A 27,023-nucleotide genomic window follows, 5' to 3' on the forward strand; every position below is an offset into this window, starting at 1 on the left:
TATATATATATTCTATATATGTTTAAATAATTTATATACATAAATTATTTAAATTAATTATTTAAAGTATCATCGAAATCATTAATCCTTCAAATAATAATATAAAATATTATTTTCAATTGATTTTGCAATTACGTGTGGTCAAGTTTAAATCTTATCAATTCTTTTAGCGCCATAAAAATTTGCGCACCAAACGAAAGTGTTTTCGGTATTTTTTACATAACGTAATTTCGAATAAATAAAAATATAAAAATATTACAATTAAAAGTTTACAGACGTCTACAATTTCACGTATGTATTTAAAAAAAGAAAAAACGAATAGACAGAGTTGATGACAAGAAGAGTATGCTCTTACCGATGGAGAAGTTTTATTCAAACTTTCCAATGTCGATCTTCGCGGCTTTTCAAAACCAATTATATACATTCATAACTTTAGAAAAAAGTACGTGTAACGTTAAATAAAATAAAAAAAAAAAAGAAAGAAAAACCAAGTAAACACGTTGAACAGCCAGATCAAAAAATCCAAACGAGTAAACCAAATATCGGTGAGTAAAAGAAGGAAATACGAAAGTGAAGAAGAATGAGAAGAAACGAGTTAACGTTGAAATGACGTCGTACGATAAGTTGCAACATTCTCCAATGGAACGCAAAAGGGGTGGGGTCGTTCGCGTGGATACGTTTGGTGTGTTCTATGTGTGTATGTATGTGTGTGTGCGTGTGCGCGCGCGTGTGTTACCACGTACGATCGCGCGTAGTTCGTGAGTTTAGTTCCAACTCTTCAGCCGAGCGGATCTGGAACGGAGTGATATCCGCGATCGGTGACTTGTGCTTCTCGATAATTAAAGAGATAGAAAGAGTCAGTGAAAAAGAAAGAAAAGAAGAAAGAGAAAAAGAGAGAAAGAACGTATACATCGTGTCATTTCTTTCTCCTTTCTCTATTCATTTTCATTCACAAAAGAAAACGTTTTGAGCAATAAATAATAATGATTTTAATAGGAAATTAAATTAAATAAAAGTAAAAAAAAGCATGTGAAAAGTGTGCGAAGAAAAAACATGAAGACGAAAATGCCGGCAAAAAAGATGACACTACGAACAATATTCGTTCTTATCTTCTTCACTCTTACTCTCTACTGTCGAGGTAATTATTCTGACGTCGACAGCACCACACCTGAAAAGAAATACTTGTCTATCATACTTGTATAGAAAGTGTGTGTGTGTGAGAGAGATAGGGAGTGAGATGTGAGTGAGAGAGAGAGAGAGAGAGAAAGAGAGAGAGAGAGAGAGAGAGAGAGAAAGAGAGAGAGAGAGAGAGAGAGAGAGAGAGAGAGAGAGAGAGAGAATGGTCGAGAGAGGGGGGGGAGAGAGAGAGAATATGTGTATCTTACTTTTTACTGATGCGTAACACGGTGATCACGTGGTCATCATTGAGTCACATACGGTTAAACGAATGAATTTTAGTTCTTAATTCTGATCATCTTGTTCTGTTGTTTTTTTCGATGATTTGAGACAATTAACTTGTTAATCGAATGCTCGCTTCAAATATTTGATGATGATTTTTCTTTGAAATCATTATTCCTTTCTTTCGTTTTATTTTACGTGTGTGTGTGTATTTTCTTTTCTTTCTTCTTGAACTACTTTTAACCGGATATGTCATCTTTATGATGTAGAATGGAATGTTAAGGTGTTAATAAATAATCAGGTCAATAATCGAATCTTCAACAACAAAATGATAATCTTGTCGATCTTAATAAATGTTTCCTTCGTACTTGGCTAATCCGATGCTCACTCGAAACCCCCTACCATTTGAAATTCCACGTGAATCATCCACACCTGAACCGTCCTCCTGTCTCACGGCTCTGAGTAAAAAGTTACATTGGTGACCTTCTTCTTCTGTTTGGTAGAGAGAACTTAATATGACAAATTTGACGACAAGCCGATCTATAAGATCAAAAATTATTTTTCTTTCTCTTTTAATTGTCATTTTATAATGTATAACTTTTTAGAATGCGATGAAAGCTAGTATAAGTCTTATTAAGAGTTTGCAAGTGTCAAGGTCTCGAAAGATCAGACTATACATAACAATGAATCTGCATACATTTTTTATTTTATGTTTTTTCATTTTTTAGTTTCATTTAAAATCGAAATTTTTTTTTACTTGCACGACTATATTCGACATAACTCTTTATGAAAGTTTATTAACCGTTTGAGTCCCAGAGGGTATCGAAAAAACACTGTCAAAGAATCCCGAACAGCGCAACCGGGTTTTCTCTAAATGAGTACGAAAAGATACAAGCGGCGCGATAGCACTTCTTTTATTTTGTGTCGATAAATCCCAAGCGGTGCAATAGCGCTTCGTTTATTTTATGTCGATGAATCCCAATCGGCGCAATAGTGCTTCTTATATTTTATGTTCTGCACATATAAGATGTGTTAAGTAATGTGGTTCTCATCTTTTTCACATTGCTCCGTCACATTTATTGCAGTTGGCAAAGTGATTTGGTTTAATAAAGTTGCCACGATGTAATTTGCGACAATGCGTAATCTGTACCAAAAATGTAATAAAAAAATTACATTTAATTTGAGTGCAATGTAAAAAAGGAATTCATCCAATATATTTTGATAAACACCGATATTACAAATTATAAGTGTTACTCTTCATTTAAATTGTTTGTTTATAATACAAAAATATTTTTAATTTGTAATTCGTTATTTTATGAAATACATCTGTATTATTACTGTAAGTTTATAAATATATCAAGTTTTGTTCGATAAAAATTATTGAGAAGATAACAATGAAATACAAAATGTTTTATTTTCTAATATATTATTGCACTATTATTATAGTATTGTAACTATTATAAAATGTATTATTTACATTAAAAGAAGGAGCTGTGTGATGTACTTGCGTCAGTAAATCTGAGCGCGCGACTTCGACAGTCGATGACGCAACGTCAGTTGTCCACAACGCTCTAAATGTGCTGGATTTTCTCGACATAAAATCTGAACAGTGCGATCATGCTGCTTGGGATTCAAACGGTTAATTACTATCGTATGTTTAATGGAACAAATTTATATAAAACTGATATTTATTTTGTTTTTTCGTCGAATTAATTTACGATAAATATTGGATTTCAAATTCGTTTACATATATATATATACATATACACGATAGATTTCGAATGAGAATAGTTTACAAATTATAATTTCATAATGGAAATAATGCTTTCGACTGAACGTTATGACGATTTCGTCGTCGCTTTCATAAGCACGTGTATATTGTAATTGATTGTCTCCCGGCGGTATATCAATTTAGAAGTTAAGTACTCGTTAAACATCTCGTCGTGTGAACCGATAAGCACGATAACTGTAGTGTTTCTTTCGTTAACAAGTATCCTGTGGTTTATCAATAGGACGTATGTTGTTTATAAATTTTGATTAGAAGAAGAATTTATTTACTTGATTTTTTATATAAGATATTTGATGATGAAGCGACCACATCGTGAAAGGAGTCATATATCGTTTTTCTGGAATTATATTCGTTTGAAATCACGTAATAAATAGCCATGAGTTCATTGCGTATAATCGAGTATAAACGTGGAAAAACAACGTCTTATTTATGATTTACGAGAAATTACAATAGAACTTTTCATCTCATTAATTCAAAAGCTAGACGATTTTAAAGATCGTCTGATTACTCTTTTACCGAAATGATCACTGATTGAATGATAACCCTTGACACGAATCAATAAATTGATATTAGATGCTTTACGACCTTCGTCGTGAGTACAAATGATTCTTAAAACGAATGCAAGAAAATTTTCTTTATTGAAGTTTAAGATAAAGTAAATTAATATGTCTGTGAATAATTGATCAAACTTTTTGGAAATTAAATTTTCTTATTATTAAAAGTAAGAATACGCGATCTATGTTATTTTATAATAAATAATTTAAATAATAAATATGTATCATCTTAAATTTTTCCTTGAGAAATAAAAGTACTTGAGTAGATATATCAAAGACAAGTCATTTTTGTTTTCGTATAATTCATAACGTCTTTATAGCGATTTCATTGTTAATTATGTAAAGTAAATTAACAAAGATCATTGGGCAATGGTATTATTTTTTCAGATTCATCTACTCATTTTTATGATAATTAATATATTTACTTTGTGTCTTCTTGCTGATTACATCGTTATATTTGATTTGTTTCTTTATTACCTAACAATTAATTAATACAATTATAATGATTATAATTGATTATTTCGTAAGATTCTTAAGTATTTATGTACAAATTAATTCAAACATTAATTGTTTTGATATTAAAGGATTGGCTATAGTAAAATCCTAAAAGTGTATAAAATGTTTACATTGTAAAATTATTATTATCACATTTTTCAAGAAGATACGCAGATATTTAGAAGTTGGCTTTAGCTTTGTTTACAAAAGATCGCATCTTCATTGGGATACCTGCTATCTGTCAGCAGCTGGTCTATGATGGACCACATGCTCTGTTATCCTCCTTTTCCTCTATCTCCATCCTTTTGCTTTCCGTGGGCTGGTCATTATTTATCGTGTCTGTATTCTCAAAACAACAGTAAGGTTTATCGTACTTACTTCCCTTGAGATATCTTTTCACCGTTAACAAATTCTTCTCCCTTATCTTTATTTTTAATTTCCAACTTTGATGGATTATTTGATGCATAATGAAAAACTCTTTTGTAAAAAGACCGATGCGATGTTTAGTAAAAATCGATCGTCTTATATCATGCTAACGATTTCTAAGAAATACATAAATGATTTGTTTCAATCGATTTCGTCAAATACTTATAGAAAGAAAAAATTCAATGACACATATCGCATCGTTATTGTTGATTTCTTCTTTTCTTGATATCTTTTTAGAAAGAACCTGATAATATTCCGGTATTTCCTATATCTACGTCAGCCGTTATTTATAAACTAGATATAGCGAAATGATCTATTTTAATATATAAATTAACCCTATTTGTATGGTTTATTGAATTGAAAAAAGAGAATAATTTTTTCAATTTCATTACATTTTTTTTTAATATACATACAAACAATTATACATATTATATATATATATATATATATATATATATATATATTTCTCTCTGTGTGTATATGTATATACGCGTAAAAGATTACATAGAAATGTTCATATGAAATATGATGAAATATATACTTAAGGTACGTTCAAGGAATCAACAATGATTGTCATTCACAGTTAGACGAAGATTTATTTGAGCTTTTGGTCTCTTTCGAATCATAGAAATCATGCGGGCTGTTTGATAACGAGAGGCCTGTTATCAAGAGAGGAAAGAAAGGACTTCCTTCCTAACCATGGCCGCGTTGCGTAGAAATAAATGCTTCAAACGAGTGTATGCGTATACTTTACAACTGTAAAAGAGTGTGCGAGTATAGAAACAAATGGGAAAAGCAGATAAAACCAATCATCCGCAGGACATTGTGGTTAAGGACTCGTTTCTCTCTACCACGAGCGTTAATCTTGTCGCGTTTTTTCATGTTTCTTTCAGAATAAAAACAAAAGATCCTTTCTTTTTCTTATCATGAATATATATTAAAAGAAAAAAGAACAACTAAAAATAAATGAAAAATATTTCGGATTTCATCTTGCTTTATGTTTTGCTGTAAATTAATTGATTTTTACTTTTGATTAATTGAGGTTTACTTTAAATTTTCTAGGACCATTTTGATCATTTTCGTTTCTTTGTTTTATATGAATTTTCTTTTTATATGAACTTTTGAAACGTTTGCTACATTGAAAGCAAAGATATAAATACATACAATGTCTAAAACATACGAATAAATGTTCTAAAGTGAAAAATATTCTTGTTGAAAGGTTAATGATTATTATCGCATCTTATCTTTTTTTTTACAGTGTCATGCCAGGAAAAACCTATACTTATTCCAGAAGAAAGTGAGATTATTAAACAAGCTGGCTCTTCTATAAATTTTACATGCACAGGCTCTAAGAAGATCTTTTTTTTCTTTCCTACGAATTATGGGTCAGACGAAGTATCATCCGAACAGGTTTTTCTCTCTTTAGTCTTTTATTATTTTTTCTTAAATACAATAAAAAAGTATCCATATGTATTCTGCAACTTTAGTAAAAAGTTTTCGTATAAAGTCGAGCGCTTATGTTCAATAGATCATATCTTCGGAAATACAAGTAAAAGAGATCAATAAAGATGATGAATACACATACGTTTTTCGTCGATCCAAAGCCGTGCCTGGTGATACGGGATGGTATGGTTGTTCTTATCACAACATAACGATCACTCGAAAGGAATACGATAATCCTGAGATTAATTGGGCTTACGTTTATGTGGATTGTAAGTAAATACTCGGCAGATGTTAAATACATATTGATAATTTGTTTTTATATTATTCTTATTATTATTTGGATTATATTTTAGCACCTGACAGTTTTTTCGTCGAAAATGTAGTCAAAACTATTAAAGGAATAACTGGTAATATGGCTCTAATACCATGTCGACCAACTTTGCCAAGTTTGAAAGTTATTTTGATCGATCAGTACGACGATGTAAGAATTACTCTTTTGTATTTCTTTAATCTATAAAATAAATTTGAAAGATGAAATATAGATTGAGAAAATTGCAATTGTATAACCGATTAATTTCTTATTTCTTAAACACAGGTGGTCGAAGTAGGCAAGTATATCTCGTATGATCCGAGATTTGGATATACGATAGATCATCTTAGTCTCCACGACAACGGCCTTTTTAGATGCTCGATTACAAGGAACAATGAAACATACGAGGTCAATTATCATTTAGATGTGTTTTGTAAGTATCGAGACACATTATGATATCCTCCTGTACAATATTAATTCGATATGTCTAATTTGTTTTATTTTTTTTATTTTTTTTATTTTTACCATATAATCAAACGATCATTGTTGAATGTCATCAATAATTCTTACTTTTTATTTTATCGAATTGATCGATTTAACTTTGGAGAGATAAGACTATGAAATTGATGAATAAAAAAAAATATATAATATATATTATATATTATATATTAAAAACTAAAGTGGATTTTTGTACTAGCCAAACAAGAATTGAGTGAGCCAAAAATTGTCAAAGATACTTTGCGGCACGTGGTCCGTGGCCAAACTTTGCGTGTTAATTGTACGATAGACTTGAAAGAGCGTTCCGTTCCATTTCAATTATATTGGAAAATACCCGTAGAGGTTTGTTTATTAGGTTTCTTATTATTTATTGAAATAAAAAGAACTCGATTTAAAAATTTTTGTTGTTTCAGAGTCAACGAATAAGCACACATTTATATCCCACAGAAACAAAATTGAATTTAATGCACGTGACCAGTGAATTGATCATACAAAACGTATCAGAAGAGGATGAGAGGGAGTATGAATGTATCATTATAGTTAATGGAGGTACTAATAGTGCGAAGATAAATCTAACGATACATGGTAAGTTTTCCTTTTTCTTTTTGATTTTACTAAAGTAAAATATAAATAAATGAAAAATATCTCGTATCTCACCTCGACTCATGTTTTGCTGTAAACTAATGGTTTACTTAAGAAACGTATGCTAAAGTAAGTATATAGGTGATATAACTTGCAGATCCGACCAAAAAGTATATCAATTTAACTTCACAAGATCCAATTAGGCGTAATGTGATAAAAAATAATAGTAAAGTAATGTGGGTCGTTTACTATGATGCCTATCCTGAAGCCCAATTGAGATGGTACGTCATCTTTTGATTTTCTATATTTTCTTCAACATCGATACAACTCGTTACGTTAAATTCTTGCGAAAAAGGTTTCATCATAACGGCCATGAGATCACGGATGATTGGTCGAATCCAGAGATAACTAAATACGCTATCAACAAAACTCCAACGAAAACGATTTTAAGAATTAATCGATTGGAAATCGAGGATATGGGAGTCTATACGCTTGAGGCTACCAACGATTACACAAATAAGTCTCTCAATTTTACATTGTCCGTATTAGGTAATTAAAATTATGTAAATTCTTATAATTTTTAATATTTTTCATAATATTTTCTTTTTTTTTTTTGTTTAATAATTTTTTGAATTATTTCTTTATTTTAGCCAAACCGACGTTACTATTTAAAGGGATAGAATCATATTATTCGCCTGGTCAAATTGTCCAGATCCATTGTTACGTGATAGCTTTTCCACAGCCAAACATTTCTTGGAATTTCCTACAATTTCCGAATTATTCGTTCCCACTGAACTCGAGTTTAATCGAATTAAAGGTAATTAGATAACACGCCTGTAGTTCGTATACAATATAGAAGATGTTGTTATGAATGATGTTTTTTATTAAATAATGAAGAACAATTGAAAGAATTTTACTACTGTTTCTCATGTAGAATACTACGAAAACACAACAAAAATTATTCCTTTCGGAAGCAACAATGAAAATCGAAGCGTCCGGTTACATTAATTGTACAGCCTGCAATGATGAAGGCTGCGATTCAATTGTCAGTAATATTCTTGTGTCTGGTAAGTAAATTGTTTTAACATATTTTTTTATTTATTTCAATCAATAACAATGATCTAATGAAATTTAATTACCAAATAATAAATATTTATAATAAAAACGATTTATCTGTGATTAATTTATATTGATAATATTATTAAAGATGGTAACGGAGGGTTTAGTATAATGGAGCCAAAAGAACCAATTGTTGAAGGTGATGACATTGAAATCATTTGTGCAGCTTCTATTTATAATTATACGAAAAACATTCAATGGCTGGACTATAACGACAAGCCAATTTTAGAAAATGGTAAAAACAAAACATAACGGATATTATTGCATTACATATAATTTGTAGTTTTCTCAAAAGTATTTCTAATTAATAATTATGTACAATCTATATATCGAAATTTTTCAGAGAGGATACAAGTTATTCTTAAAGAAACTCCGTTCACTTATCGTGCGATATTGCAAGTAAAAAACGTACATATGAATGACGCGATGATTTATTATTGTACTGGAGAAACTTCGGATGAAAATAAGGAAAATTTGTCATATAATTTGACAGTTTACAGTAATTATCATTAATGATCATGAGAAAAATTAATAAAAAAATTAATTCGTTGATGTAATCATTTTTTCACTTGCAGGGCAGAAAATACCGTCATTTACAAATGTTAACTTAAATGAAGCAGATTTGATTGTCGATTTCGGTACAGAAAATCATAAGCTTATCATTTTGAAATGCTTTGTAGATGCTATGCCTAAAGCTAAAATTACATGGTATAAGGTAGACTATATTTGTTCATTAGATATTATTTAATATGTTATATATATTTATTATATAGTATATAATATATAGTGTATGTATATGGATACAAACTTTTGTATTATTCTCAGGATAACGTAAGATTAAAACATAATGAACAATACGAATTGAAACATGATGATCAAGAACTTCACATAATATACGTATTTGAGAATGATAGTGGAATATATTCTTGTAAAGCTGAAAATCGTTTGGGAAGTGTAGAGGCTTATCAAAATATAACGATAAAAGGTATGCTATTGATATTTTCGAATAAATATAATATAAAAATAGTTTGATCTCTTATTTTTATCAATATAATTATTTTCTTTGTACATATACATTTTTTCAGGGAAAGAGTTACCTAAGGGATTGATAATCTTGATCGTCATTTTGTTCATCGTAGTTGTTCTTTTGATAATTTACTTTACAATCAAAGTCCGTCGTGAAAAGGTAAATAATAAAGTTTAAAGATAATGAGAAAACGAATAAGAATAATTAAAAAATAACGTTTTTTTTTTTAATTCCGATAATTCCACAGATAATGAGGAAGGAATTGTTAGAAACTGGTCTAATGCATTTTGAAGAAGGTGCTTTGGAATGTTTAAATCCTGAATTGACAGTAGATGATCAAGCGGAATTACTTCCTTATGATAAGAAATGGGAATTTCCACGGGAAAGGTTGAAGCTTGGTAAATAAATATGTTAAGAATAGTTAGACTTAAGGATCGTATGTTTTTATGATAATAGTTTCTCTATTTTTTCACCGTCCAGTCCCATAAATTTGTTTGTAATGTTTATATATAATAGAATTTTTACGAACTTGGTAGAGTCATTGCATACTACTTTAAAAATACGACTGTTACTTCGATATTTACGGGAACTCGCAAGAACATTTTACGAGAACTTTCTGAAAATTTTTTGCTAATTAATCAACTTTCTCGCTTTGGCACAAAATAAAGCAGCTATTATTTCGTAGCCCATTAAAAATTTAATGCGATCCAATATTGGACGGTGACCCATAAATTGAAAAATTTTGATATTAACTAATGCTTGTGTAACACTAATTTAGGAAAACAATTGGGTAGTGGAGCATTCGGGGTGGTTATGAAAGCTGAAGCTCTAGGAATTTACGAAGACGAAGCTATAACAACAGTTGCTGTAAAAATGGTACGACGTACAACAGATCCAACTTACGTTCGAGCACTTGCGAGCGAATTGAAGATCATGGTACATCTTGGTAAACATTTAAACGTCGTCAATCTTTTGGGTGCTTGTACGAAAAATATTTCGAAACGTACGTGTTATTGATATATTTCGTTCTATATGAAAAATTAATTGAAATTGAAACGAAGTATCCTATTTGGTTCATTGTTTGTCGTAGGCGAATTATTGGTCATCGTTGAGTACTGCCGGTTTGGTAATTTACACAATTATTTGTTGAGACACAGAATCGACTTTATCAATCAGATCGATCCTGCTACTGGTAAATTCGACCCTACGATAGGTATTGATCTCCTCACAAGAACGGCCAGTGTGAACAGCAACAATAGGTTTGTTTTTGTCTAATATGTTTTCTTTTCTTACCCTCAAGATCTTACTATTTTTTTAATATATGTTTTATGTCTCTATGTATACTATATTAATTGCATCTATTCACGCTGTCATTTATTAAGTTATAATTCATTTAGTGATAAAATATCTGGTAAACCGTTCATTGCTCGTTCGGTAAAGGAGGATGAGCGTATAAAAATTTTTTCTATAACTATTCGGCTAACTAACACTGCTTTCTTTATAGTCGAATTTTTCATTTCTCCATAGGCATTATATTCAAGTTAACTTTTATTGTGTTCAACACTTTTTTCTGTATAACATTACAGAAGTAACATGATTCTCTGTTGGTAATAGGATTTTCAAACTGCTTCGCCTTTTGACTTGATAATAGACGACATGCAGCATTTTATGCTTATTCTTCTTTTAACGGTGCCGCGTTGTATATTTAAATCTTCATGTTTCATAAGGCGCCTACCAGGCATCTTTCCTGTAGTTGAATAAGTTTTGTGATTTTAATGATTAATTAGACTTTGCGGAAAATAGACTTACAATTTTAATGATTAATTAGAGTTTGAGGAAAATAGATCACAAATTACAAATCACGAATCATAAATCACACATCACAAATCACTCAATCATTGAATTTCTAATGTAACTTATTTCACAATTTCCTCCTCTCTCTCTCTCTCTCTCTCTCTCTCTCTCTCTCTCTCTCTCTCGCATCATACATCACATCTTATAAATCTACCTTTTCTTCTTCTTTCATTCGTTTAAAGCCTTGTAGCCTATTTTATAACTAATATTTTTACATATTAAGTAATCTAAACTTTCCGTCGGCTAAACAGCAATTACACATGATTTCATTTCGATTAGCTTTTATATTAATAATGATTATTTGCTTAATTTTCCCAAACTCAAGATTTAGATAAATCACTTTCCTATATGAAAAAACAATAGATTTACTTTATATTATAAAAATTGTTAAGTCCATTTTCCGGATAAAATTACAAATATATAAGTATTGCTTATTTAACAATATATATAGAATATTTTAAGTATTACCAGTATCATTAATCTTCTAATGAATGTTGTAGTAATAATTGTTAATCTCCTAACTAATAATTGTTATTACAAATTAAATAATGATAACTATTATTCTAAAGTTCCGTAAATAATAATAATCTTTCGCTTTAATCGTTAATACCAACAATAACACGAGAATGATGAAGATGCATGCTAGGGGCTGCGGTTTAACGACTCTTCTTTTTTTCTTCTGCCCGTGTGATAGGATAAAATATGCGGCATTGTCCTTTTCTCGCAGTATCAGTGCGAATTCCGACACCGAGACGGTACAGTATTATGCTCATAATACCACGGACTCTCAAGGTGCGAGTATGTCCCCGGATAGCTGTATGCTTAGCAATAACTCGTCTCAGCTTGGTTGGAGATCTAATTATCGTGGTGACTATAAGGATCACAATCTGAAACCGATTTGTACTCAAGATCTTTTATCTTGGGCGTTTCAAGTGGCTCGTGGTATGGATTATCTTAGTCAGAGAAGAGTAAGTAGTCAGAACTTGTGCCAATTATGAGTTGCAAAAAACGTTAGTATATATGTTGGTACTTATTATAATACACTTTATAATATTTTATTGTATATTTACATTTTTTTATAATTTTGATCAAGTTGATTAGAATTTATCGAATATAACATTAGGTTCTGCACGGTGATTTGGCAGCGAGAAATATATTACTTGCTGAGAATAACGTAGTAAAGATCTGCGACTTTGGACTGGCAAAGACTATGTACAAAGATGGCAATTATAAAAAGAAAGGTGATGGACCATTGCCTATAAAATGGATGGCCATCGAATCAATAAGAGATCGAGTGTTTTCAACGCAATCAGATATATGGTCTTTTGGAATAGTCCTTTGGGAATTTTTCACTTTGGCTGAAACTCCGTATCCAGGTATGGAAGCTGAAAAACAGTATCAGAAACTTATAGAAGGTTACAGAATGGAACAGCCACCATATGCTACTTCAGAAGTGTAAGTATATATACACGTTTTATATGTTCGAAGTATAATATATATAATGAAACAATTGGTACATCCTGTCGAATTTCAAGAAAATTTATCTTTCACTCTAATACTCACTTTATAGATACAATATAATGTTGCAATGCTGGAAAGCCAAGCCAACTTTACGTCCAAGTTTCACAGAATTAGTGAACAATATAGGCGATTTATTAGAAGAAAGTGTAAAAACGGTAAGTCACTGTCGATCGATTTGATTATCAATGATAAATAATTTAATTAAATGTTTATCAAGAAAATACGATTTAATGTAATAAAAATCGTTTTTCTCTGTTTTTCATGATTTTTAGCACTACATAACTCTGAACACACCATATATGGATATGAACACGATGATTTTGGATAGCAAGAACGATTATCTTACGATGATGTCAGCACCTGATCATGCAATTCTATCATTACCTGTGGGTGATTATGTAAACTCTCCTATCTCGGAAAATGCACCCGAGACATCATATGTGTGTATGAGTCCAACGAGTTATGAAGACGAATCGGGTATCTTTAGTCCCAAGCCGAATACAGAAAAATCTCGTTTCGAATATCCTTCTGTGAGATCTGATTTTGATGACGCAGTTGAATTATCACCGATGTTGAAAAAAGTAGAGGATCCTTATTTGAAACCTATAAATGTGCATGAACGCAGAGCAGAGTTTGCTCGGCAACGACAAGCCGCGAGTGCTCAATCGATCGATCGAATCAACGAAAGAAATTCTGGTTATTGTAACACTCCACGTAATCTTCATTTAATAGATCTGAACGAAAAATCAAGGGAAACGGATCAAGAAGAAGAGGAGGAACAGAATGAGGATCGGACGGACTCCATTCCAAAGAAAAAAGAATACACTCCGTCCATTATAAGAACCGAAAACAATTATGTGGACATGCCTAAGCAGAAGAATGATTTAAAAAGGGATATGCCTAAGCAAAAGAATGATTTAAAAAGGGACATACCTGATAGCTTTAGCAATCCCAGCTACGTCATGATGGGGAATGAACTCAATCAGTCAGTAGCGTGAATTAGAATTGATCTCGTTGTTTGGAGATTTATTAAAGTGATAATTTGATTAGTTCAAGGACAACCGAGGCATAATAATTTTATTAGAAAATCGATTACGAGAATGCAAATTTATGTTGCATGATGTCATCGTGTTGTTATATTTTTTTATACATTTTTCATGAACATTTATATCGAATTATGCGTTTAAAGAAATTGCGATATTTTTCTAAGAAACGTTTTTAACATAGGATAAACATTAGATTTTAGTGATCATTTCATCATACGTGTCATTGTCATTAAAGTTTTATCGTACTCGCGTTTAAGTACAAAAATTCAATGTTCCTAAGATACGTGCATGAAAATTTTTGTTTAATTATTATATTTTCTTACAAAATGAATCCTAAAACATTTTCGAAACATTACATTGTATTGGACGATCTTTTCATTTCTTTTTTTTTTTATAAACGAAATAGTTCAAATTTAAACGATAATATATAAAATCGTTGATTAAAATGTCTATATAATATGTATATATATATATTCAACAATATTGCTGATTGATAAAATGTATGTATCTTAAGACTAGTGAATATTCTACGCGAGTATAATATGTGTGCTTCTCTAATGAGAAACTGCAATTGACTGTATAATTTAATATATTTACTACTTATAAACTGGAGAGATATTTTAATACTTTCCGTATGTATAACTTTAGTGGAGAATAATATCTGAGAATATATATTGAGAGAAACCGAATTTTGTAACACAAATGATATAGTAATAGTAGTATTTGTCAGTACTTAATACTCGTAATATGTATAATATTCGTGTTGCAGAAATGGTACTATCATATACATATATGTCATATTTATATATATAATCGAAATATATATATATATATACATATATGTATGTATGTGTCATATATATATATAACACTATTAATAAATAAGCTGAATAATTCGACCAGAGGACAAATATATAATTAACTAATTATAAAGTCAAACTTAATAAGTACAAGATAGATGTGCGTATGTGTGTATGACGTATGATATGATCTTTATATTTTAATACGTCTATATTATTAAATATAATTTCTAGAAGGAATAAAGATACGACAATTATCGTTGCCTCGAACAAATTTATGTAAATTTTATATCTTATAGAATTTTATGAATGTATTGAAAATAAAAATTTCATTTTAATATAAAATATAAAGAAATATAAATTAAAAATAAAATAAACGTAAAACATTCACATATTGTGTCAGTTGTTACATCCAGTCATAATTTTTGTATGTACAAATTATAACTTCGGATCTATTTCTTCCGTGATTCTAATAGAATACGGTACATCGTATATAGTTGCACAATTACGAGAACGTCGACCTTTTTTAATGATATCATTGACTAATTTCCTTTTATACTGTATCCATCTAAAAATATTATCGTTCATTAAATATATGTATGTGCAATGGATATAAAATTAACAATCGATTTTACTTTCTATTTTTGACGAACTCTTTAAACAATTCTTCTCTGCTTAAAAATTTCGAATCCATAAATAATTTAACTCTGTGCCAAATGTTCGCTTGATTATGTTCCATTAGCCAATATCGTGGAATAAGGAAACATCGTACAGGAGTTACGGATACGATTCTTCGATTATACATATTTTCACCTGATAAACGAAAATTTCATTATTCAATTATGAAAGATCGATAATAATACAAGCGTAAAATTTATTTTTCCAACCTATTCCAAAACAGGCACCCCTATAAAACATGCACACTTGCATAAATATCGTATGAACGTCTTTCGGATAACTTCGCAATATAACCGATGGTTCTCGCATCAATATTTCCGCAACGTCCGTTATCTCGTGCCATTCATTCACCTTTGTGTATTGATATTAATAATTCCATTCGTATACTCTTCAATTATATTGTATTCACTTACAACATCTAGAAGCGTGGCTGTTATGATACTCATACGTTCCAGATCAACATTGTAATCTGGTTTTTTGGATAACATAATTTGACTATAGTCTATGATCGTATCACTTATGTCAGTCTCTACTTCGATCCGATCATCGTCCTATATAATTAGTACATCGTTAATTCAAGAAAAAATTCAAAACAGATGTACATTTCCGAAATAAATAATTAAAAAAAAAAAGAAGAAAAAAAGAACTATTGCAATTAATAAAAAATTTCTACCACTTTATTATCGATTTTTGATTTTTTTTGTTTAGTAGTTTCACCGGTGTCAATACTTCTCTCATTTTGTTTTAATTCCGATATAGTTTTCGAGTCGTATAATTCGTATCGCATTTCTTGGGTAGTGGGTTTCTTTTTAACGAGTATGTGTTCTATCAGACGACATTCACCTTCCAATAAAAAATGTACATAATTGACCATGCCTTTTCCGTCACCTAACAATACCTTGGAAATTGAAGATTCTTAGATTAATTAATTCTTAGAAAATATACAATAGCTAAACGAATGTCAGTGATACAATTCTTATATAATAACCTCGTTGGCTTGGAAATGTTTTAGCTTGCTCAAAATGCAACATTCTCGTATAGTTTCTTCGTCCCAAGATTTAAAGTAATTAAAGTTAATTAGAGCGTCTTGCAACACATTCCATTCATTCATCAAATTATCTTTTAATATTTCATTGAAATCATCGAGATTGATAAGTATTAAATCTACCGAGGCTGGAAAAAAGAATATAATCAATTACAGTTAATAAAATTCTTATGATTCAGATTGTTTACTTTTAGTGACTATGGTAGCTGTTCTTGGTATCATATGTAACAAAGCAATTTCACCAAATATGTCTCCCTGATGCATAGAACCCATATCAATTTCCTTGGTATCGCCTATTAATTAAAAAATTATTAATGATAATAATGTCTTTCATGATAATTTGATTAAAAAAGAAAAAAAAAAAGAATTTAGAAAAAGTTATACCGGTAAGATCATCGGTAACGACCCTCGTCAGGTTGACCTCTCCGTCAATGATAAAGTAAAGATTTAAAGCCTTGTGACCTTGACGAACGATTACACGATCTCGTGGTACATACTGATAAAAACATACAGTCGCCAACAATTCTCTATGTTCCTCCGGATATTTTCGAAATATTCGTAATCTTTTGAATAATTCATAAATATAAGTCTTCTCGGACGATGATCTCTCATTTGGATTTATTAGCAAGATAGAACGATCCTTTGATTGAAAAATATTTAAAAAAGTAAAAAAAAAAGGAAAAAAAAAGAAATATGAAAATGTTTTAAAGTTATTCGAAATGATTATGAGAGTATTGTTTTATTAATCTTTTTCTCTTTTTTTTCACAAACCTCCAAGGTCAATGCTTTTTTTTCGCCTTTTTTGTGAATCAATTTTTCAGTCAATCTAATCTTAATTGTTATGTCGTCGATAATTTCTTCAATCATAGGTTCCTCGGTCAACCATTCTATAAATTCGAGAACTAATCTCACTGCGGCACGAAATAAGTTTCGGCCCTTTAACTTATTGGTCTAATAAAATACATATAACAGTATAACATGTTAATAATAATCTTATAAGATTTGCGAATGATCTTTCGATCCTGAAATCTTCATTTTTCATTTTTTAACCTACCCTGATACGGAGTAACGATCTTTTTGTTAAAATCGCACTGAACGATTTTTTCAGAGATAATCTCTTTAAATATGCAGACATCCTTTCGAAAGTTGTTTATAGCAATACTATTTTGAATATAGTAATATTATTAAAAATATTAATATAAATAGATATGTGTGTACTCATTATATTTTTCTAAATGAAAGTTCATTTTGTTATATCAATAAATCGATTTTATCCTGCTTTCTTTGGCGCCATTTAATATAATAACGTCAATATAGACACTAATCATGATTTCAAAAGACAAATTAAAATGATAAGAAAATATTTTACTGTTTAAAAATTTCATATTATCTTTCTAACAATTATTTAATAGTTTCAAATAAAAATGTGAAAATTTCGCTACATGTTTAATGTTTCTTATCCAATACGCATTGTAGTTCCTTTCTATCTCTACAATGATTGGTCGAAACATCTAGGTACAACGTAGTCCAATAACAATGATAATTCTGGTCATGAGTATTTTTCTGCATACATTGCGTATGTTGAAGTTACTTCGTAAAGTGACTTTCAGTTTTAATAGTATAAAGTATAAAGTATTCATTCGTAAATAAAAATATGGTAAAAATATAATATTATAAATACTACGTATAAGCGTAAAATTATCAAATTATCAAAAATAATTATTAATATCATAAATCTTCATAAATTCATTGTTACACTATTCTTAGGTTATATTAATTATGACAACTACATTTGCTTTTCTATTATTTATTATTTCTAATAGAACAGATATATTTTAATTGATTCAAAATAAGTGAAATTATAAGTCATAAAAAATTCCTAATAAAAATATTTATAGAAAATACATTAAAAAGTATTGATTAGATGTAATATAAACATTACTTGAACGTATTACAGAGTTTTGGATTACCATCGTTAATACCTAAGCCTACAGTGGCTGACCAATTTAATCTTAAAGATGATACATATGGCATTCCAAATCCTATGGTTTCTGGGTAAATATTATTTTAATAAATTTTTCTGAAATTTGTTTATTCCAATTAATTAATCAACAATTGATTATATTAAATATTTTGGTTATACAGATTGGCAGGAACAAGGCAAAAAATTGGTTATTCGCACCCTTTAGAAGCTTCGGAATTAAATGTAAGTATAATTTATTTTACTACATATAATTCATTATGATAATGTGTACAATTTTATATTATTATAAACAATATACAGGTAGTATAATTTGATTGCTTTTAGCATAAGAAAAATCAAGAATCCATGAATATGGTCTTATTACGTAATGCTCAAGGATTACATGCTCCATTGCGTCTTGCAATGGAATTAAAAGCTGCTGAGAAAGTTGGTAGACTCTCTTTTTTGCCATCATCAAATATTATGAGAGATGTTATTCTTGGTAGAGATGAAGAAATTGGGTAATTTATTATCTTTCTCTCTCAATCTGATATTTAAATGGACAATTATTACAATTGAAAATTTATATTTTTAATTAGATTTGAGGATATATTAAATACATCTGAATTCAGAGAACAAATGGGACAACCGCACGCAGTAGTAGAAAAAAGTCTTGGAATTCTTTAAGAAGGAGGTACGATTATTAATAGAACGTACTATTTTGTTTATAAGAAGTACTTGTGATGCACAATCAAAGTTTAAAAATAAATATTACGATCTGTATTATTAACTAAATAACAGTTAACTTAAATTGATTTGCCACAATTCAAATGAATGTATTTATCTTTTATTTTAAATTAATAAAAGTTACTTTTAAATAAATTTATATATATTTTAGATTTTCCTTATAATTATATTTGTCTTATTGCAGAGTTGTTCATTCAGAGCCATCTACATTATATTATTAATGATGCAAATAATAGGAACACTTTTCTTAATTATTAGAATTCTTTAAATCATTAAGTTTTTGTTATATCAATTATATAAAAAGCATGAAAAGAAAGTTAACAAGGCTATCAAAAAAGTTAAGATAAATTTATCAAAGAGATAGAGAACATTATTGCTTTATATTGACAAACATATCAAATTAGTCAACTCATTAAGCATTGTTATCTGCATAATCAACAAGTCACACTAATTACATTTCATACAGTCTAACCAATTTCGAAAGTTCCTACTTTAAACCGATGTAATTCTGTTGTATAATTCTTCATTAAAAAAAATCATTTTATTTCGTAATAATATATTAATTTCGATCAGTTATATATTATTTCATTAGATATGCATTTCCTATATTATTTTTAAATTTCAAATTTTCTATTATATTTCGACTTTGAGACAACTTTGTGTAAATTTATACTAAATTTATAATATTTATGAAATGGAAATATTCAAAGCCTATTTCATTATTTCAAAAGATTATTTGTATCACGCTTTCTTTTAATCGCATTTCTTTTTAAATATTAAAATCTTTATAATTAATACAGTCGTAATTAAATTTAAAGAGAATTTGTCCATGTATAAAATCGTGAGATTTACGCATTTGGCAACACTGATTCGTTAATATAAAAATACAAAAATTTTTCCCCGCCGTTCTCAAGTCCATTCCTATTTTGAACTGCGTTTCTGTAAGGTCATTCTTTGTAAAGTATTACTGGTACGATGTGTGATATAAAAATATTGGATGGTGGTATCTCGACACAATTAGCGTTACACGTGGGTGACAGAATCGATGGTGACCCATTATGGACAGCACGTTTTCTAGCTACAAATCCGGAGGCTGTTTATAAAACGCACTTGGATTTTTTAAGAGTCGGTTCTGATATAATAGAAACAAATACTTATCAAGCCACGATCGATGGATTCATGAAATACTTGGGAGTTACAAAAGATGAAAGTACTAAATTAATTTACAAAGCTGTTGAATGTGCTAAAAATGCTGTGGAAACTTATCTTAAAGAAGTAAAAAATGATCCAAACATTCCCAATCCTAAACCATTAATTGCTGGATCCTGTGGACCATATGGTGCTGCATTACATGATGCTTCAGAGTACACTGGTCATTATGGAACTCGTATATCTTCACAAATTATGAAAGATTGGCACAGATCACGTATCTCAATTTTATTAGATGCTGGTGTAGATTTATTGGCATTAGAAACTATACCTTGTAAAGAAGAAGCTAAAGCATTAATTGAATTATTGAAAGAATTCCCAAATGCAAAAGCATGGTTATGCTTTTCTTGTCCCAATGGTAAAACTTTAGCAGATGGTACAGACTTCCAAGAAATAGCTATGCAATGTTATAAAGAAGCTCAGCCTGGTCAATTAATTGGTATTGGCGTTAATTGTATTGCACCACAATATGTCACTTCTTTATTGAAAGATATCAATAAAGAAAATTCTACAAATTTTGTACCATTGGTAGTATATCCTAATAGCGGAGAAAAATATACAATAGCAGAAGGATGGAAGAAAGAGAAAGAGTACTATCCTTTGTGTCAATTTGTTCATGAATGGTTGAATTTTGGAGTAAGATATATTGGTGGATGCTGTAGAACAGAGGCTACAGATATAAAGAAAATACGTACAGAAGTACAAACTTGGCTGAAAACCAAAAATTCTACTGCTTCATCTTCATGAAGTTTTTTTTAAATTAAATTTTTTTTTATTCTTTTATTTCTATTATAACTTAATAATAAGAGGGTATATACTACAAACAGGAAATCTGAAAGAGAATATCTTAAAAGATAAATATTTTGATAAATATATAAAAAACTAGATAAATAGATATATCTCTGTTACTGCCATGTGCCTTTAAGACAATAATTTAGTAAATTGGATAATTATAACAAGTAATTGATGATGTTTTAAAGTATATATTGAAACTATTTTATGATTTAATGATTAAATTTATAAATATATATATGTAATATCGATTATTGTATATAATACAAAATTTGTAATATGGCCTTATAGATTTTTTTAGGAATATACAAAATATTTATATAATAATGTACCAAAGAATACATTTAAGCATAATAATATTATAATATGAATATATAAATATTTGTAATAAATTCGTGCAAAAAATTAAAAAGAAAACTTTATTTATTTAAAAAATTTTTATTCAATACTGTTATTTTTCATCGTCATATTCTTTTTGCTTAGTTATATTACAGAAACCTTTTTCATTTAATAATCGATTCATTTATTTATCTTCTGCATGTTTTACAATATATATTAATTCATTTCCAATAGAGTATGCATTATCTCCAACTTTAATTTCTGCAGATTGTTTTTCTACATTAATAATAAATAAAGCATTACTTGGAATTAATGTTTTTCCTTCTAAAATATTGTCAATATTTGGTTTCAAACGTGGTCCCATATTTGGGTCATCATAACGATATAATTGAACTGAAGCTGTATCTGGGAGAAAGAGAAATTATATTTGTAAAATAAGTTATTAATAAAAGATACATTATTTCTATTAAAAATGTTTTGATTAATATTGCAAACCTTTTATATGTTTATGCTCTTGTAAAATAAGTTTTATTAAATTAGAAACTGTGTCATTTTCATAAATTTTTAAATTAATGCTAAATAAACCAACATATTTCTGTGGATTCATAAGAGATAATAAGACTGAAGGCTTTACAAAAAAATTTATGTAAGGAGAACCAGGACAGCATTCTTCTTTTGTTTTTTCAGGAGCTTCATCGGTATACTTTATAATAATTTCACTCAGCTAAAATATTTAAAATGAATCACTTAAATATAATATATAAAAATAAAATATAAAAATAATAAAATTATATTTTTAATAAATAAAATAAATAAAAATAAATATATATATAATTGAAAAATTACCTCTAAAGTGTTTTGAAGATACTTTTTATTTCTTTCAAGAATATCATACTCATTGAAATCAAATGTTAGATTGAGAGCACTTATACCAGCAGATTCTACCTTTTCCTTTGAAGCTTGCACGAATGGCATTACTCTTTTCATATATTTTTTTAACTCAGTTATGTTTCCTAATTCTGTAGCAATTGCTTTATTTTCTGGTAGTTTGTTTCCATTTTTCTACAGAGATATTAAAAATGAATGGAGTTTTTAAATAAATTATATAAAAAATTATATAAATTATATTCAAATATTTCAATTACTTACCATATACATTTCTTTCATAGTTTCGAGTACAATATTTTGCCAAGGAGGATAAGTTTTGGCTACCCAAATAATTCCTTGATTAGGCTTTTCTGGAGGCACAGCATTTGCACCTTTTGAAACTTTTTTTGGTATTAAATAATTCTTTAAAAGAATTCTAAATGAATGGGCAGCATCCATTAAGTACTGTGAAGATTTTATAAGAACTAAATCGACATTACCGGCTATCGGCCATCGACTGTCTAGTATGCTACCTTCCTAATATAAAACAAATTCTTTTTTATATTAATAAAATAAAATATCGATAGATATTATTTATATTTTAACATATACTTTTAATAATGCTTACTTTACCAATAAGAGTCCATACATGTTCTGATACATGAGGACATATTGGAGATAGCATAATAATTTGCAGTTCTATGTATTTAATAATAAGATTCCAATTAATACCATCTAATATACTTAATTGTAAGTACTTATCTCTGGCAGCTTGCAGTTCAAAAAAGCCAGTTCTCAATGCTTCTTTATAAAGCATTTTTGAATAATTTTCATTTGTTTCTTGTATCTTTAGACTCATTTCACTATTAAAAAATACCTATGTTATATTTTATGTATATGAATGTATTAATCAAAATTCAAGATATACCTTTCAAAGACTTTATCATTGAATGTATTTGGTTGATCATGTCTGTGTAGATTTTTTGAAGCCATTACTTCCTTGACCCATTCAATAAATGTGTATAATCTAAGTATTCCTGCATCAGCTGCACTTTCTACAAAATTAGCATCTTCCACTGAATCTCCAGAATCAGCCAAACATAATCTCATTCCGTCTGCTGAATACTTCTCGACAGCCTCTGCAAGTGTTAGGAAATTTCCTTCTGATTTTGACATCTGAAAAATATAATCACTGTTGATTTGTATATTCAAGAAAAATATTCTATTTTATTAAAAATTTGTATTACCTTAGATGAATTTAATAATAAATGACCATTTACTCGTATTCCTTGAGGCCATAATTCTGGTTGTTTAGGCCATATTGCGGTGTGATTATAAAGAAAGAAAGTAAGGTGATTTTGTACTAAATCTTTTCCTGAAACTCTTAGATCAACAGGATACCAGTAATTAAATTCTCTTCGCATTCGATCTAATGCTTCTTTTTTAATACTCGTTTCAGGTAATTTTGCATCATTAAAGAAGATATAATCCCAGACTTCTGATGTCATTTGACTAGCCCTAAATATAATTACTTATATAAAATAAGAAATAATTTAATATTGATGTAAATAAATATAAACTACGATGTATACTTTATCCCTAGCACATTTGGTTTTTCTCCTTTAAATGATTCCCCTTGTAATAAATGAGCTACTGTATAATATGCCATATAAATAGTTGAATCAGAGAGAGATTCTATCAACCAATTTTCGTCCCATGGTAATTTAGTTCCTGAAATATTTAATACATAATTAAAATTTTTCTCAATAATACACGATTATGAATCCAGATTTTACTTACCAAGACCATAAGTCCTAGAACATGCATACTCATGAAGCCAATCTAGACAAGCTATAAAATTTTTTCTAACTTCGTCATGAAAGACATTTAGATTTTTCAAAGCTTCCAGTGTTTCCTTTTTCCAATTTTCTTCACCATAATCTAAATACCATTGATCACACAAAGCGACTACACATTCGTCGTTTGATCTTGAAATAATCGTTTTTTCAGGTTCATAATAAATGACAGCATTACCGTCATTAACTAATACTTGCTGAATCTGCTTTTTAACATCCTGAATTTTCTTTCCCTTATATTCACCAACTAACAATACACCATCATAGAAACCTTTGAGATATACCATTTCCTTAGCTTCTAATAATTTAATTTTATCATTTTGAGACTGTATTTTTAATTTATCATATAGAGTCACTGCAGATAAATTGCCAAATTCTGGGATTTCGAGAATCGGTATCTAGTGATCAGAAATGTAAGTATTTATATTACATCTAATTTAGATTAAATATAAATGTTTAACTTACAGGATCATAAGGCAGCACCATTTCATCCTTGATTCCATATTTTTCTCTGAATGGTTGTTTCTTTTTTAAATCTACTAAAGCAGCATAATCATCCGGAGAATCACTAGGCACTGAAGTTACTATTCCTGTTCCTTTATCTTCTTTGATCGTTAACATCGGTAATGTATAAATTGTTTTATAAGATGTAAGAGATGCTTCTATTGCTACTCCTAAGATGTCCTAATAATATAAATGATAGAAATATAAATAAAAATGTTACAATATATTTCTAAAGTGATATTTAAAACTTACCTGTCCAGTTAATTTTAAGAGAATTTGTATTTTTCCTTCTTCCTCAAAAAAGCCTTGATAAGACATATTTCGAGCTGCTCTTTCAGTCGATATGAATACTTCACCACTCTTTAAATTATATGCAATGTAATTCATATCTGGATGTGCCCAGCAATTAGTTTGACCATACATAGTTTCTGGTCTTAAGGTTGCTGCTACTAGATAAACTGGTTTTCCAGAAAGTGATCTACAATAAAAAATATAAATAATACTTTTGTTAAAAAAAAAAATATATATATATATATATAATGTAAAAATTCTTTACTCAAGAGATTTTGGATAAGGCTCTTGAATTTTTAATTTTATCAATGTATATTCTTGTGGTCCAACACCTTCACCAGAAGATCTATCATGGTCCATGCATGGTTGACCATCTCTTGGAGAATAAATTGTATATCTTTTTCCATATTTTATTTTATTTCTACGTTTTAGATGTTCAAATTGCCACTTTACAAATGAGTCAAAAAAGGGATTAGCATCAGTTGTAATAAATGTGCGACGCCAATCAATCTAAAAGTAAAATAATTTAAAGAAGCTTATTATAACGAAAACACTTGTATATTATGAATATTGCATCTTTCAACATACATGTAATCCAATTGCCTTGAGATCTTCCACAGCACGAGGTGAAAAATAATCTAACCAATATGCAGCATCTGCAAATTTTTTTATTTCTTCGTGATCTAGTCCAAGAGTTTGCATAATTTGCCATTGATATTTTGCAGTTCCAGCTTTGGCAACTGCCTTACTCTAAAAACATTATAAATATTAAATATAGTTATTTATTTATATAATATGTTATGTCATTAGTAAAAATTTCTTACCTTTTTCCCTTTGCTTTTATCTTTTATAACTACATCATCTATTTTTTCTTTAATTACAATACTTTCTTCTGGAAATTGTGGTGGATAGCCATATAATTCCATTTCTCTTTTTAATTTATCTGCACATGCTTTAATTGGCATACCAGTACAGTGAAAGCCAAATGGAAAAAGAACCTTTTTTCCTAACAAACGATTAAAACGTATTGCAAACTAAAAGATATGAAAATATTATATTGATGTTACAAATTATAGTATAAGGATATCCTTTAAATTGTAAAATAATAATTAGAGAATTCTTACTTCACATTTTGACAAAGAAAATGTATGCCCTAAATGAAGGCGTCCATTCATATAAGGAAATGGAAAAGTTGCCAAAAATTTATCATTTGATGTGCTTTTAGGTTCTAACGGTGCATCTTCTTCATAAACTTTTGCAGTATACCATTTTGCTTGTACTTCCTTTTCAATTTTTTGAAGGTATTCAACCTTAAAGGTACCTTTTCTTTCTGCTGTTTGCTATAGAAGATTATAAGCTTTTCAAAAATATTTTAAAGATATTAAAGATATTATCAAATTTTTCATAAATATGTAATAATCTAGATAAAAGACGACGATTTAGAAATTAAACGAATTAAAAATTACTTTTGGCAATAAACTTCACTATTAGTCATATTTTTCAATTTTATTGCACATAGCAATTTAAATATATTATAATAAAACTACATAAATCATAATTTAATGACACGATATCTTTATTTAATATATATAAATGTGGTACATCTGTTAATGTTACCGACATTGAGGTTAATTCGTATTGTTCCCTATATTGTACGTATATAAGTGATAAAAATAAAATAAATATAATACCTTAATAGTTAGCGGGGTCGCCATTTTGATTGTAAATCTTAGTAATTATTTATGTCGTAAATTAAATATCCGATTACTCTGCTGACTTGCATCGAGCACGTGGGTACAACTATTATACTCAGCAATAGCCAATCACTTTCGTTTTACATTATTTTGCATTAATGTCAAATTTTAACATA

General features: G+C 29.0%; 5 protein-coding genes across 10 annotated transcripts; 3 read left to right on the plus strand and 2 right to left on the minus strand.

Annotated features, from left to right (window-relative positions):
- Positions 1-160: 160 nt before the first annotated feature.
- LOC124422493 (vascular endothelial growth factor receptor 1) lies at positions 161-14,669 on the plus strand. Of its 3 annotated transcripts, none has more exons than XM_046958991.1 (23): positions 161-1,138; positions 5,921-6,072; positions 6,191-6,374; positions 6,459-6,586; positions 6,701-6,848; positions 7,113-7,255; positions 7,327-7,498; positions 7,653-7,776; positions 7,851-8,044; positions 8,146-8,312; positions 8,430-8,562; positions 8,703-8,849; positions 8,958-9,113; positions 9,190-9,329; positions 9,440-9,599; positions 9,700-9,800; positions 9,889-10,039; positions 10,420-10,644; positions 10,732-10,900; positions 12,190-12,463; positions 12,619-12,950; positions 13,066-13,171; positions 13,289-14,669. In XM_046958991.1, exons 1-23 carry the CDS (start codon positions 1,054-1,056, stop codon positions 14,012-14,014), a joined length of 4,317 nt encoding a protein of 1,438 aa, XP_046814947.1. In that variant the 5' UTR covers positions 161-1,053; the 3' UTR covers positions 14,015-14,669. The 3 variants fall into 3 exon arrangements, with proteins under 3 accessions (XP_046814947.1, XP_046814948.1, XP_046814949.1); XM_046958992.1 differs by having other exon boundaries at positions 12,223-12,463; XM_046958993.1 differs by lacking the exon at positions 161-1,138 and adding an exon at positions 2,831-3,049.
- Positions 14,670-14,809: 140 nt separating this feature from the next.
- LOC124422499 lies at positions 14,810-17,804 on the minus strand. Of its 2 annotated transcripts, none has more exons than XM_046959019.1 (10): positions 17,640-17,804; positions 17,357-17,536; positions 16,970-17,225; positions 16,828-16,878; positions 16,529-16,713; positions 16,214-16,438; positions 15,954-16,091; positions 15,750-15,891; positions 15,498-15,675; positions 14,810-15,430 (listed from the first exon to the last, which is right to left on the minus strand). In XM_046959019.1, the coding sequence occupies exons 1-10, from the start codon at positions 17,718-17,720 to the stop codon at positions 15,301-15,303; spliced, it is 1,566 nt and encodes a 521-aa protein (XP_046814975.1). In that variant the 5' UTR covers positions 17,721-17,804; the 3' UTR covers positions 14,810-15,300. The 2 variants fall into 2 exon arrangements, with proteins under 2 accessions (XP_046814975.1, XP_046814974.1); XM_046959018.1 differs by having other exon boundaries at positions 16,774-16,878.
- Positions 17,805-18,116: 312 nt separating this feature from the next.
- LOC124422798 (proteasome maturation protein) lies at positions 18,117-19,430 on the plus strand. Its single transcript, XM_046959702.1, has 5 exons — positions 18,117-18,242; positions 18,543-18,640; positions 18,731-18,791; positions 18,894-19,069; positions 19,148-19,430. Exons 1-5 carry the CDS (start codon positions 18,240-18,242, stop codon positions 19,233-19,235), a joined length of 426 nt encoding a protein of 141 aa, XP_046815658.1. The 5' UTR covers positions 18,117-18,239; the 3' UTR covers positions 19,236-19,430.
- A 688-nt stretch (positions 19,431-20,118) lies between these two features.
- LOC124422797 (homocysteine S-methyltransferase 1-like) lies at positions 20,119-21,574 on the plus strand. Its single transcript, XM_046959701.1, has one exon. It carries the CDS (start codon positions 20,271-20,273, stop codon positions 21,249-21,251), a length of 981 nt encoding a protein of 326 aa, XP_046815657.1. The 5' UTR covers positions 20,119-20,270; the 3' UTR covers positions 21,252-21,574.
- A 144-nt stretch (positions 21,575-21,718) lies between these two features.
- LOC124423048 (leucine--tRNA ligase, cytoplasmic) lies at positions 21,719-27,001 on the minus strand. 3 transcript variants are annotated; one of them, XM_046960322.1, is made up of 16 exons: positions 26,845-27,001; positions 26,278-26,493; positions 25,978-26,187; positions 25,742-25,903; positions 25,419-25,663; positions 25,115-25,340; positions 24,824-25,042; positions 24,303-24,756; positions 24,095-24,233; positions 23,750-24,020; positions 23,431-23,678; positions 23,131-23,365; positions 22,785-23,039; positions 22,482-22,697; positions 22,131-22,359; positions 21,719-22,040 (listed from the first exon to the last, which is right to left on the minus strand). In XM_046960322.1, the coding sequence occupies exons 1-16, from the start codon at positions 26,866-26,868 to the stop codon at positions 21,820-21,822; spliced, it is 3,570 nt and encodes a 1,189-aa protein (XP_046816278.1). In that variant the 5' UTR covers positions 26,869-27,001; the 3' UTR covers positions 21,719-21,819. The 3 variants fall into 3 exon arrangements, with proteins under 3 accessions (XP_046816278.1, XP_046816279.1, XP_046816280.1); XM_046960323.1 differs by lacking the exon at positions 26,845-27,001 and adding an exon at positions 26,620-26,807; XM_046960324.1 differs by lacking the exon at positions 26,845-27,001 and adding an exon at positions 26,620-26,806 and having other exon boundaries at positions 25,978-26,159.
- Between the last annotated feature and the right edge of the window lie 22 nt (positions 27,002-27,023).

The sequence above is a fragment of the Vespa crabro genome, chromosome 3 (assembly GCF_910589235.1).
Source record: "Vespa crabro chromosome 3, iyVesCrab1.2, whole genome shotgun sequence".
Classification (NCBI taxonomy): Eukaryota; Metazoa; Arthropoda; class Insecta; order Hymenoptera; family Vespidae; genus Vespa; species Vespa crabro.